Here is a 14,157-nt window from a genome sequence, read left to right on the forward strand (position 1 = left end):
ATCAGAGCCTCACAACAGTCTATGTGGCCACGCCACCAGGAAGTAAAGAGACATTGCGACATTTCGAAAATATCCCCCGTATCTGCTCTCCACGATAGGACACTTCCAGTTTGCATTTTGTTATCTCATGCTTTCTGTTTAGGTAGATTTTGCGCGCAGGTCTTGTCCTCTCGGCTGTCAGTGTCTTATCTTTTTTGCCCAATGGCCAGTTCATTTCCAAATGTATCCGAGCTGGTTGCGCGTGCTCGGCGTTTGTATCGGCAAGTGTTCGGGGAAGAGGCTCCGCAGGTGGCGGTGTGTGCTCCTGGAAGAGTCAACCTGATAGGGGAGCACACTGACTACAACCAGGGATTTGTACTTCCAATGGTAAAATGATAGAACCAGAACTGTTCTCTTTTGGCTGTGTTTCTACACCAAATGTCACTGAAAAATCTGGTTGCGTCAGACATCACATGACCTATCACATTTTGTAGTGAGTCCCGTTCCCGTCCTGTGCATGTAGTCCACTCAGGAACTACTAGTTTTGCAAAAATGCAGCTTTTATCACTGACCGCCTGTTGCTGTTTTGTGGGTCACTTGCATGCCGAGTTTAACAGATGAGCTCATTAGAGTTCCATATGTCAGTAATAATCAATATGTGTTATACTGTCTGATTTTTTCAAATGAAGCCTGGCAGGATATTTCCTCACTCACAAAGAAGAAAAACTAACCACCCAGCTGCATGTGTTTGTGTTTGTGGGCCAGGCGCTGCCCCTGGTGACTGTGGTGGTAGGCAGTCAAACCTCTGGCCAGGATGTTTCTGTGGTAACAGCAGCTGAGGATGCTGGTGGGCCTTTGAGAGCGGACTTCAGCCTGCCCAGTGATGGATCACCGCTGAGTCCCGGGTTACCCAGCTGGGCAAACTATGTGAAGGGTGTTATACAGCATTACAGGGGTAAACCAAATGAGCTTCAACTGTATCCACAGCGTTAAACACACAGGTTAGGTATTTAAACAGGGGTGTATTACTTTTAACAGGGGTTTATCTGCCATTTGCGACCTAGTGTGGTGAGTCTACTTAAGTGAAAGTGAATGAGAACAGATGTACAGCAGATGGTTGTCGACCTCAGTGTTATCTTATTCTGCCCTGTTGCCACACTACAGGACATTTGTTTAATGTGTGTTATCTCTGTGTCTTGCATCCTTAGCCCCTCCTGTGCCAGGTTTTAGGGCAGCGATAGCCAGCAGTGTCCCCCTGGGAGGAGGTCTGTCCAGCTCTGCCTCTCTGGAGGTGGCTTTCTACACATTCCTGCAGCAACTCAAACCAGGTAAAAATCTGCTTTCTTCCTTCTCCATCACACCTGCTCATTCCACAGAGAGAGAGAGAGAGAGCGTAGTAAATGAAGTTGATTTCTTAGGCGATGGCTGAGCAGCTGTATGGCATTTTGGACACATCTGAACACTGTCTTTTTGTCTGGGACCACAAGAGCAGAGCCTGGATTTTTTGCTATCTTCTCTCACCTGTCTTCATCCTGTTCCCACAGATGATGGAGACAAGGTGTCCAAAGCACTAGCATGTCAGCAGGCAGAACACACTCATGCTGGTGTACCATGTGGCATAATGGATCAGTTTGTGTCTGTCCTCGGCAGGGAGGGACATGCTCTGCTCATTGACTGCAGGTACGTAGATTATTCTAAGAGTCTTAAGAGTTCTTGTTGATTACCTTTGGCAAGTTTTGACAAAGCACCAGAGGAAACTCTACATATTTACATCCATTACTTGTTTGTTGTTTGACTTAGGTCCCTGGAAGCCACCTTTGTCCCCCTTGCAGATCCAGGACTGGTCATTCTAATCACCAACTCCAATGTGAAGCACTCTCTGACTGGCAGTGAGTACCCCACGAGACGCAGACAGTGTGAGGAGGCTGCCTCCATCCTGGGAAAGGCCAGTCTCAGAGATACTACCATGAAGGACCTGGAGGGTGTGAAGTATATTTTTTTTATTCTCCTGTATTCCTCCATTCTGTTCCACTCTGTCTTATTTTATTACCAACATCCTGCTCTGTCCTGGGAGATAGTCCTAGGTACTGTAGCTGTCCAGATTCCTGCCCCATCCTATCATCTTCCATTTCAGTTCTAGTTCTAGTCTTATCCCTCTTTTTTTCCATTGAAGGAATATTTTTACTTTTTAGAAATAAGTGCATGTCTTTCCAAGATTGAGATGTGACGATTAATACCAGTCTCTTTATCTGTGTGTTGGAGTCAGGATGTGGTTAGCCTAGCTTAACAGGAACTGGCAGCAGGGGGAAACAGCTAGGCTGGCTCCGTCCACTGTTTATAAAAGTCCCCCTTAGCCTCATGGTCTATGGAGTCTATAGAAGCTATTCCCATGTTTTTGACTGATAGCTGAGTTGGCATGGGCATGGAGACAAACTGCAACCAAATGCGCTCTTGCTCTGTGGTGTTGAGGACCTCAACATCCTGCATCTAAACTGACCAACATTCAGTTTCAGTTTTTAGTTGCTTCAAGTGCTACAGCTGACTAACTGGCTATGCTATGCTATCTAAAAGATAGAGGACGGGCTATCATGTTGTTTTAAATATTTACCGTGTATCCATAGTACAACTTTCTTTTTTTTTTTTTTTTTCCAATATATATATTTTTTATTTATAGATTTGAATAGAAAAAGACAAGACACTGAGGCGGTCAACAAACAGAGGAACAATTTATGTTGAAGCAAGTGTACGTAACTACAAATTAAAGCCGTTGAGGTGTCATGGAGGTCCCACCAACACCGTAATATAGTCAATAAGAGGCTGCCATATCTGTTTAAACCTCTTTGCTTTCCCTGACCAGTACTAGAGATCTCTATGAGCCAGGTTTCAAAGTGGGGAGATATTTCTTTATTCCAGATCTTCAAAATGATTTTCTTTGCAATTACCATACCATACTGGATTGACAAAGTTTTCCAGTGGCTTAGAGTTTCCAACTGCTGTGACCAACCTAGAATGGCCACTTCTGGATTGGGATGGAGATCAAATCCATAAACATCTGAATAGCAACGAAAGACACCTGACGAGAACTTATGAGCCAGGGTCCCACTAGTGTGTTTGCACTTAATGCAAAGTGGTGATGAGGATGGAAAGAACGAATGCAGTTTAACACGTGAATAATGGAGCCTGTGTATGATCTTATACTGAATTAACTGATGTCTTGAGTTAATTGAGCAGGAGTGTATGCTGTGGAGACATTTAGCCCATGCATCTTCTGAGATTTGTGTTCCAATTTCACCCTCCCAGGACTCCCTCAGATGCTGTGTGGATGGGGCAGTCTGACTCGTGAACACATTCACAAATTTAGAAACCAGTTTTCTGTTATCAGGTTCAGTTGTTAATAAGGACTGGAGTTCATCGGGAGAGTGATAAACTTCAAAATTTGAAATGTTTCTTCTGACATAGTGAAAAAGTGTGATGGCTGCAGTGTAAATTTGTCCTTAAGCTGAGTAAACAACATAGTACAACTTTCTTAATATACACATTGCTTCATTTTAAATGTCAAATACAGATCATACAAAAAAATATGAATCTTATTAACGTTAATAACAAATTAGAAAAAACATAAAACCCCTCCATTCCTTCCCCATCCCACACCGCCCCTCAAGTGCTACTCGGGGTTACTACATTTCGTTTCAAGTATGAAATTACTGGTTTCCACATCTTATTGAAGTCTTCCAGTCTGTCATTAAGAGCATATCGAATCCTTTCACGGGCTGTCACTATGACGGAATGCTCTACAAAACACAACGAGTGATTTAAAGGCAGAGATGGCAGAACTAAAAGAGAAGTGCAAGGATGTGGAGGGAGTGAGGGGATGTATCATAAGAATCCTCTGTGTTTCTGAAACATCCTGTTGCAGCTCCACCATCTTGCTTTCAAAGCTACTAACTGAGGTGTTACAGCTGAGCTGGGGTCCAAAGAAAAAAAAAAAAAGGGGTAGTCCAAAGATTATCCAAGATTAAGATGGAGTTTTACCTTACAGCGATCGATGCGAAGAAGATCCTGCCCGTGCTTTCTATATATATTCTGCTCACATCTTCAGCTGTATGCATTAATCCATTTTTGAGACCTTCTATGGAACATGTGGGAAAATTACGGTGGCTGAGAGAGCTCAACACACTGCACCTTAAGAAGACACCCTGCACATGCACTGAAAATTCACATAACCCCTACTATACAGATGCACTGCAGCAACGTTTTCTGACGTTTTTGAGGTGGAAAAGTTGGCGTAGATAGAGTATGACAAAGGATGGTGGAAACTGATTTTTTTAAACAGACTCTGACATCAAGGTACATGCTTTTGCTTTTTCCGCTATTGATTATACATTCATGTCATGCTACCACTTGCTGTTACAGGCCTACTCCACTCAACCAAAACCTGAAAAAGAAAAAACCAACAGTGGTTATGACATGATATTCAAGCTTACAGTCCATGGCTCCTTTGTGTCTGTGTCACAGACTGTCTATATCAATGCTGTATGTGTGACAGTTATGCTTTATGGAAAATGCACAGTGCAGATCTGTAGGCTGTAGACCCACACCCCATCTAAGACCCAGTAATTCAATTTCAGTGAGGCTTAAATTTTATTATTTTATTTTATCCTTCCCTATAATTCCAGAGGCAAGAGACAGACTGGATGCTGTTACCTATCAAAGAGCTCGTCATGTGATTGAGGAGATAGAGAGAACCGTCCAAGCAGTAGAAACCCTGAAGAGGGGAGCCTACGCAGAGTTTGGCAAGCTTATGGTGGAGAGCCACAACTCCCTGAGGTACAGTTAAAGCAGCTATATGGCATTTGAGCCACGCTTTGGGACAGAATGTGCGGTAACGTGATCTTCCTGTATCAGAGATCTGTATGAGGTGAGCTGCAAGGAGCTGGATGAGCTGGTGTCTGCAGCCATGGAAGTGGAGGGGGTGTTCGGCAGCCGGATGACAGGTGGAGGATTCGGTGGATGCACTGTGACTTTGATGCAGGCCCATGCCGTTGACAGGACTATACTCCACATAAAGGTTAACACACACACACATATGCATGCACACACACACATGCCTTATTATCAGGATTATCATCCATATACAGAAAGATTCCTAAATTTTTTAAATCAAAGAAATGTCTCTACATTTTGGCAAATAGCTTGTCTGCCATTTTATTTGGAGTTAAATGAGCTGTTAAAGAAAATAGAATTGTCATTTGAAAAAATACGAAATAAGGAAAATGTTTGTCTTAAGTGCTAAGGTTGAAGGCAACTGGACTTCTTTTAGGTTCTTGAAGACATTTTGGCAAATAGCTTATAGGATGACAATGTCCACATTTTGGATAGAGAAGACAGATGGTTTGAGACAGGAGTAAAAGAGGCCATCTATGTCCACCTGGAACATCCATCTTTAAAAAGAGGTGGTGGCTTATGACACCATCTTTCAGCCACTTACAGTGCAGTCCTGAGATCCTTACCCAGTAGATTTAACCCCCATTCACACCTTGAGACCCTAACGACTCACATAATGACTGGGTGGGTCAATGACGCCCATTACCACCCCTGGAGGTTAAATACCTGGGACTCCCCAACCAGTTTTCAGAACTGAGGAAGCCTTTCGGATGAGAGGTGAAATGTCTTCAAGGAAACCAAAAAGAAGTCCAGTTGCCTTCAACCTTAGCACTTAAGACTACCATGACCTGGACTGAGAACCTTCACAGACGTAAGGAAAATGTTTCCACTCTGAAGGGGTTAGGCTTTTTAAGACGTAGTATGTAGCTGAGGTCCCTTAAATGTACAAAAGTGAGAAGCATGTTCTGAGGTGTTCTCCAGCAGCTCTGTCTGCAGACACTTCAGACTGGGAAAGCACAGGATCTGTTTGTCTAAGCTCACACTTATCAGATGTTGGAAATTGTTCTTTTTCATTCATACAACACCAAATGCTAGACCTGACAGCAACCAGATGTTTATGGTTTCTCATTTTAAGTTGAACATGTGCAGTTTTGTGTGGATAGAGCAAATATACCAAAGCCAGGTGTTTGTTTCTCTCACTCTACTACCTGTGGTTACAATTAGAGTTAATATCATGTACTTGTACTGTACATGTACTGTAATTGTATCTTAGTAGTAGGGTTGCAAAATTCCAGGAATTTTCAAAGCTGGAAACTTTCCATAGGAATTAAAGTTAATAAATAGGAATTAACAGGAGTTATGAGAATAAACTGGAAATTTGTTAAAGTTTGCCTGTAACAGGGAACTTTAATGTTGCAGCATAATCAGTTAAAACAACCAGATTTAATGTAAATTCAGTTGAATTCCTGCTCTGTTCTGGTCATTCCTGCACCTGAGCCCACAGACTACATCCAGTGATTGACAATATTACTGGGCTCAATATATTTGATCTGTGGCATTAGTTTGACGATCAAAATAAAATGAAATGTGTTTATACAGTAGCTAGACACTAAATCAGCCATACTAAAACCATTTCATTGACAGTTTATGAGGCTAACTGTCATGGTGCTAGTTAACTCAACTGTGATGCTGTTTCTTCTGCCAGTTTTCTGCTCATAGAATGTAGGTTAGAGTTAGATTCAGCAGCTGATGGAGAAGAGTTCATCTGTTCATCTAAACTGTTTCTATTCATTTATCCAGCATCAATTTCCAACTTGGAATATTTCAAAAGTACCCCAGCTTAACTTCCCATGGACAGTTTCTGGAAATTGACCACCCCTATGCAGCCCTATAGTAGTAATAGTATTGGACTACTGAAATATTTTGCTTAATTATTCCCATCATTCAATGTAAAATAATAGGTGCGATTCAGTTTTTGATGATTCTGTTTTCTGGAAGAACTTTTCATTTCAAAGGGCATTTGAAATGAAAAGTGTCTGAGGACATTGTTCATTTGTTCACAAGGGATAAAAAACACTTAGTGCTCTGGCTGTCACTTTAAGGAGGGCATTTCAGACAAATTGCCCAGTCCCCCGTGTCTTGCTCAGACAGCCCCAGTGTGTGTGTGTGTGTGTGAGAGAGAGAGAGAGTGTGTGTGTGTGTGAGAGAGAGAGAGAGAGATTGGGGGTAAGAGCTGAGAATAAAAGCAAGCTTCGTAGAGACAGAGCCAGAAGTGTCGTGTTATTAGCATGCTGGTCTAGTCGCTGTGGCCGTGCTGCCTTTCTGCTTTAATACTGTCAGACTTTAAGCCTGCTGTTAGCTGACAGTTCTACAGGAGACACATTACAACAGTGTAAATTTAAGCACAGAAGATCACGGGAAACACCTCCATCTGGAACTAAAGAGGATGGTGTGTTTGCTTTGAAGTAATCACAAAAAGGGGAAGAAGCTTGAAATTCTTTTTTTTTTTTTTTTTTTGATAAATCTTCTGCTTTGGAAACTGACCTGGCAGATGTCCCACCATCTTTCCTTACTTGGCTGTATCCTGGCTACCACTGTGGCTTGCTGACTGTGAAAGGAAAACAAGTCTTTCTTGGAATTACTTGAAACTTTCACGTCCTTCAGTCTGTAGCATTCCTGACCAGGGCAGATCCTTGTCCTCTCAACAACAACAACATCATCATCAGAGAAAGCCTCAAGATCACAGAAATCACAGCTTCACACCTCCAAGATGCTGAACCTCAACTCGCCAGACAACAACAGCAACAGCAGCTCTCTCCAGGACCCTGTGTCACTGAATGTTGGTGGAGAAATTTACACTACAACCCTGGACACTCTGACGCGCTGCCGTGACTCGATGCTGGGCGCCATGTTCACAGGACAAATCCCTGTGCTCCGGGATAATAGAGGAAATATTTTCATTGACCGTGACGGCAAAGTTTTCAGGTACATTCTGAATTACTTGCGCTCCAGCTCCCTGGACCTGCCAGATAGCTTCTCAGAGCTGGCATTGCTGCAGAGAGAGGCTGATTTCTTCCAGATACACCCCCTGCTGGAAGAGATTCACAGATATGAGGCATCAGTTCCTCGCAGCCGTAGAGGAGGGCCTCTCGGAGCTATGATTATTGTTAACGTTGAGTCCAAGGTATGTGTCGTAAGGTTATAATTAGTTTTTGAATTTTAATTACAAGGGTGGTTCATCTTGGACACATTTGCTATAATGATTTTTCCTATTGCTTTTAGAATTAGAATATACACCCATCAGCCACAACATTAAAACCACTGACAGGTGAAGTGAATAACATTCATCATCTCTTTACAATACAAAGTTCTGCTGGGAAACCTTGGGGCCTGACATTGATCTGGATGTTACTTTGATACATGCCACCCAATTTAACAGTGTTGTAGACCAAGCACACACTCCCCCATGGCAAACACACTCCCTGACGGCAGTGGCCTCCCTCAGCAGGACGGTGCTCCCACCACACCACAAAAACTGCTCAGGAATGGCTCAAAGAACACGACAAAGAGCAAGGTGTTGATCTGGCCCCTAAATCCCCCAGGTCCAAATCTGATTGAACATCTGTGGGATGCACCAGAACCAGCCAGATGTTGGAGACCCCACCCTGAAACCCACAGGACCAAAGGGATCCACTGCTAATATCCCAATGCCAGACACCACAGGACACCCTCAGAGGTCCTGTTTCCATGCCCTGACGGGTCAGAGCTGTTTTAGCAGCACAAGGGGGACCTACACAATATTATGCAAGCGGTTTTAATGTTGTGGCTGATCGGCATATAATATGAAGAACTCAGCTTGAGTTGAAGTTTCAATGGAGAGATGTTCTGTGGGTAGATTCAGAATTGTTAAATTCTAAAAAGACTTGGCCTTCACAAACCTTCTGAGCTCATGTTTACTGTATATACAGTGTATGAGCAGAGGTTGTGAGTGTGTATTTGGATGTGGAAAGGCCAGTTCTATTTGTTTTCCCTTTGGAAAATTTCTAGTCAGCATATTCTGCCCTCTCATTCCAGGTCCGCATTCTCCACTTTAACTTACGCCACGGGCCTGAGAACTATGAGCTTCGTACATGCTCTGTGCGAGCGTTTACAGTCGACATCTTTTGTACCTGGAGAGCTTTCTTAGGTCTGCTGTGTGAGCACTTCTCCTACAGAACGTCTCAGGGTCTTACAAGCCTCCATCTGTGCAACTCGAGGCCGAACAGGCTGAAACTGGAGTGGGTGCCGAAGCCTGAGGAACTCCCACAGGACCAGTATGACAAACAGCGCTACCAGGGACTAACTGTTTGTAACCCAGAGGTCACACAGTCAGGTGACATCATTAACACGCACCAGAGCCCTTGTGAAATCACAGACGTGCAGGGCTTTGTGGAGGAACTGCTGAAGGTGTCTTTGGCTGAAGGGTTCAAGGTTGATCTGGTGACTCCTGACCCAGCAGAAATTCTTAACTGCACCTCACTTCGGCTTGTCAAGGGCTGAGCTTTGTGTGAAGAATTAAACTTACTAAAAACACAAGAACATGAACTATGGATGGTTCTCTTTAGTCACATTTGAACTAATTAGCATTAGGACTTAATTACATTAAATCAAATCTATGAGTTGGATAGGATTAACTTTGTAATGGGGAAATTAAAAGGATCCATATTATGACCAGCTGTTATTAATTTACCAAAGTAATGGATGATTAGCAATGTTAAATAAAAGATTATTTTTTATTCATTATTAACGTGTAACATGTAAATGTAACTTTTTCAGACATAGAATGTAAGTTATTGCTAGATTTAAATATGGCAATGGCTTTGGGGCTTTCAAACACTGGTTTCACTTGTGGAAATGTTCTGTGTTGACTCTGTTTACATATGATGTGACTGTGAATGACTCAGAAATAGAGCTGTAGTGCAGTGATAGCAGGGTTTTGGGAATAATTTCATCAAGGAACAAGCATGTTCTCAGGTGAGAGCACAGGCTTGAAATTTACTTTGCAGTTGAGTTAATGTTAATGTCCACAGCCTAACTGCAGCCTTCAGCAGCTGCGGTGCTGGGCTAGATTCCACCTCCCACACAACCCTGTAGATCCCCCCTGTAAAGCTTCATTTATTACATTATGATCTGTGTAAACTTGTGTTCCCTGTCATTCATATCTGAGAGCACCTAAGCGCAGTCAAAATACACACTCACCAAAATGCAGCGTGTGTCTTTGAGGCCCAACAGATGTTTTCAGTGTATTGCTTTCTTCATTTGCAAAGCCAGTTTTTGGTAGAACTTGATAGCTACGTTGTTTACATTTGCCTAACAGTATCTCTTCCCTGCCTTGGTTTGCGCAATGCTACATTTCACGGTGTGTTACCACCAACTGTTGGTTGCTGTGTGTGTACAAAAGATTAATGCTACATTCAGACAGACATTTGCCCTGCGTTAAAACAACCCAAGGGGCTGTGTTGATGGGTGTGTGCTGTCTGATGTACCAGTGAGACTGAAAAATGATGGAGTTCAGCTGGAAGAATGGCTTGTTTGTCCGTTTATATGAACATATATAAACAGGAAAAGCTGGAAAACTGATTTGCTACATAACACTACCAGTGGTCAAATCTACAGGATACCTTAAACTACGATGCTAGGTGTTGATTAGCTAACCATAGCGTAAGACTGGAGGCAGACATAAGGTGAGGCACTGCCGCTTTTGGCCTTCCGCAGTACAGCATTAGAGAGAGTACTGCATTTGGTAAACGTAACTCAGAAGTCCGAAGTACAGAGTACAGTCAGTCAGCAGCTGGGACAGCAGCCTTCTTGCCACCAGCTCAGCTTGGCTCTGATGATTCCACTTCAGCACAGCTGTACCGTGCTGTACTGTGACAAAATAAACTCAACTCAAAAGTCCCTCTTAACACAGACTTTTTTTGGAGGAAAAAATTTGCTAGTGAGATGGAGTCAAAAGATAAAGATAAGTGTTACATTTAAAAAATTAAATATAAATTCATTGATTTTTATTGAAATGTGATGATATTTGTACATATTTTTACTGTCTAGTTAAAAAAAAACATTTACTTTCACAGACCAGTGTGTCACCAACATCATCATCTCTGAGAACAAGTTTATCCACTCATATAACACTATAGACACATCAGAGCCAGCACTAAATTACCAAAAGGCTTGGTGAGACAAGACTATTCTTCCTGGGATGATGATAAACATTTTTGTAAACATTTTGTATTTTTGACAGTGACCACGTATTTGAATTCATTCATTTTGTTTTCTTTCGTTCTTTTTCTTTCTTTCTAAATTTAGCTAATAAGCTCCCAGCTCTAACTCCAGTTAATGCACAGACATTAGATCTCATATCACTCTCAGCAAGAAAGTAAATAACCCTATTTCCTACAATCTCAAACTCTTCCTTTTAAACAGGGTATAGAATTGCTTCAGGTGAATGACACTGTTTAGAAAACACAAGAAAAAAAAAACACAAGAAGCCAAACAACCATGAACGGAACAATGAAAATCTAATAGAATTTGGTCATGATTAATGTGATTTGCTTTTCTTGTATTTGCAGCTACTAAGAATACACATCAAATCTGCACAGTAATGATTTAATGACTGTAGTTCCATGTGGAGGGGCTGTATTCATTTGGCCTCTAGATGACTTACAGGGGGAGTCTGATGGGTTATGAAGTGTGTAATTGTAGTCTGGGAGAAGCAGTAGAGAAGGAAATTTGAGGGAGGAAATGCTGTGTCTTGGCTGAATAGAAAGGTGTCTAGTTGTGAAAACAAACCCAACAGTGCTTTCCTCTTGCTCTCTCTCTGAACTTCCTTCCTAGGACTATGAGAGATGTGATGAGCATAAATTGTTCTGAACCCTGTATGGATGGACAGCCTGCTTTTAATTGGTTATTCACAAAATGCACAGATTCAGATTCATCATTGGCTCAAAGTTGCAGTTCTTTGATGCACTCATTGTCTGTGTATGTGTGTTTGTTTCTTCTTCCTCAACAGGAGCGATACAGTGGAACCCCGACTTTCTATGTCACAACTCCATCAGAGGGAGCTCGGGCTCTCAGTCTGCCCTGACCCTTATCAACATATCACTGCACAACATTGCTTTATACAGGCTTTGCCACTTGATGTTTTTTTAAATTTCTGACCATTAGATGATCTACTGTTATGCTGAATAGAAATAACTGAAAAGCATTCTCTTAATGAAGGAAAACCGCCACAGTAAAACAGTGCTTCCTGGTAACATTTTATCACTAGATTTTTTTATGTCTCAACTATGCAATACTTTGCCTTCTAGATAACTTGTAGGTAACTGTAACTGTTTGTAAAAATATGACTTTAATGGAATTGTGAAATTGCTGGCTAAGTTGACTTACATGGAATAAAATGTTCACAAAATGTGAAATGATATTTTTCTTAAATTAGGTAGCAGCAGCCGGCTGTTTTAACGTGAAGAGAGAGCTCTTATAAACTGTGATCTGTGTGCTCACTGTGACGGCCCCATGGCCATCGTGTGAGTCTATTTCTTCTGTTTCTAGGTTCCTCGTTCTGTTTGTTTTCCTTTGGATAGCAGGTGCCGGGAGGGTGATTGCTGATTGCTGTAGTTGGAAGCATCTGAGCCCGATGCTTTCAGCCTATAAGAAGTGGACTCTTCCAGCCTGAACTGGCTCTCTCTTCCTCCTCAGCTCATATTGTAGTTTTTGTTCATTCAGCCAACATCTCTCTCACCTTTACCACACTGCACTCATGCACACACGCACCTTCACCACTGACTTACTGATACTCACACCCCAGACGCATTCTTAGTTTATTTTTGAGTTAATTTGCTTTATCATTTTTAAATGAATTCTTTGAATTTGTCTTTGCCCTGCGTTTCCCTCGCATCTACAACCTATCTTCTATAACCAACCAGCTGTCACACACAGTTAGAGAATAACAAGTGAATATAGTGGAGAGAGGACAAAGGATATTGCTCTGATTCATCAGGTAGACACATGCAGTATGTGTCCAGGTACCAAGAATTAACGGTAAAGCTGCAAGTTAGCCTACAACAGGGACCTTAAATGTATTTGAAAAAGCGTGATCTTGGTTAAAACAGCTGGATTTAATGCAAATTCAGTTGAATCCCTGCCCTGCACTGGTCATTCCTCCATTCCTACATGCACAGATCATTTCTAGAATCCTGCTCACTACAGCCACACTACTGCACCTGAGCCCACAGACTACATCCAGTCAAGTAAGGCTTGATGATATTACCGGGGTAAATATATTTGATCTTTGGTATTAAAGGTTTACTAGCAAAAAATAAATCAAAATGTTTAATTGGTAAATCAGATATGCTGAATATAAGATAGCTAACACCATGTTTATGTGTTTATTTTAGTCAACATTCATGGTTTTTTATTGTTCACTGAAAGAACTGATTAATGTACTCACAAATAAATCAAAAATAAAATAGTAATTTCTAATTCTATATTTCCAAAATTCTTTATCTTAGCTTCCCATGGAAAGTTTCTGGAAAGTTTCTCGTAATTTTCCGCCTCTTTGCAACCGTAAGTACTTAACCATTTTGCTGAGACTATGGACTGTATCGTGTTTTCAGGGAGAATGATGAATCAATCCCTTTAAGAAAAACTACAGTTATCAACGCTTTTTAGAGCAGAAAATCCCATGTGCAGCATGTACATTTGTCTTTTAGGGTTTACGAGGTGCTCTTGAATGCATCATAAGGGCGGAGTTAGCAAAGCAGTGAAGTTTAGCTTAGCAGGAAGCACCGAGGCTACCACCGCAGCGGTGGAAAAAGGAAGAGCAGCAGAGTCGGTCTTAGTTTTTAATCGGTTTCCAGACACAGTTTTTCTTCGGCAAATACGCCGTCACTTGGATCCTGGGATTACTCGTTCTTGGTCTGGTCACATTTTCCGTCACTTTGTAGGAGGTGAGAGCTCCTAGCCAACTAGACACTGGCCGGAGGTATAATCTTATCCAGCCCCTGTACACGGTGGACATCGACTGTGCAACGGCCGCTTTGAATCAGGTGGGTTAGGAGGTGGGCCCGTACTGTTAGAGAGAGCTGGTGCCCACAGGTGTTTGCTTGGCAGCCAGTTAGACAACAATTGAACTAATCTATTCATCACACCCAGCCGTTTTCTGTTCAGCACCTTGAACGGATCCAACTCAAGCTAGTCAAAGTTGCTCGTTCAGCTAGGCATCATTCTTCCAGTTGCCCACTGGCTAGCTGGCTAATC

The 14,157-nt window shown here is 42.1% G+C and overlaps 2 protein-coding genes across 2 annotated transcripts; both read left to right on the plus strand.

Moving 5' to 3' along the window:
* Positions 1-21: 21 nt before the first annotated feature.
* Positions 22-13,380, plus strand: galk1 (galactokinase 1). The gene is made up of 8 exons (XM_018666546.2): positions 22-366; positions 745-934; positions 1,188-1,307; positions 1,524-1,659; positions 1,780-1,961; positions 4,656-4,806; positions 4,885-5,047; positions 11,912-13,380. Exons 1-8 carry the CDS (start codon positions 22-24, stop codon positions 11,984-11,986), a joined length of 1,362 nt encoding a protein of 453 aa, XP_018522062.1. The 3' UTR covers positions 11,987-13,380.
* LOC108876806 (BTB/POZ domain-containing protein KCTD21) lies at positions 5,893-11,452 on the plus strand. The gene is made up of 2 exons (XM_018666547.2): positions 5,893-8,047; positions 8,938-11,452. The coding sequence occupies exons 1-2, from the start codon at positions 7,634-7,636 to the stop codon at positions 9,400-9,402; spliced, it is 879 nt and encodes a 292-aa protein (XP_018522063.1). The 5' UTR covers positions 5,893-7,633; the 3' UTR covers positions 9,403-11,452.
* Positions 13,381-14,157: the final 777 nt, after the last annotated feature.

Source organism: Lates calcarifer, unplaced genomic scaffold, assembly GCF_001640805.2.
Source record: "Lates calcarifer isolate ASB-BC8 unplaced genomic scaffold, TLL_Latcal_v3 _unitig_5786_quiver_433, whole genome shotgun sequence".
NCBI classification, from domain to species: domain Eukaryota; kingdom Metazoa; phylum Chordata; class Actinopteri; family Centropomidae; genus Lates; species Lates calcarifer.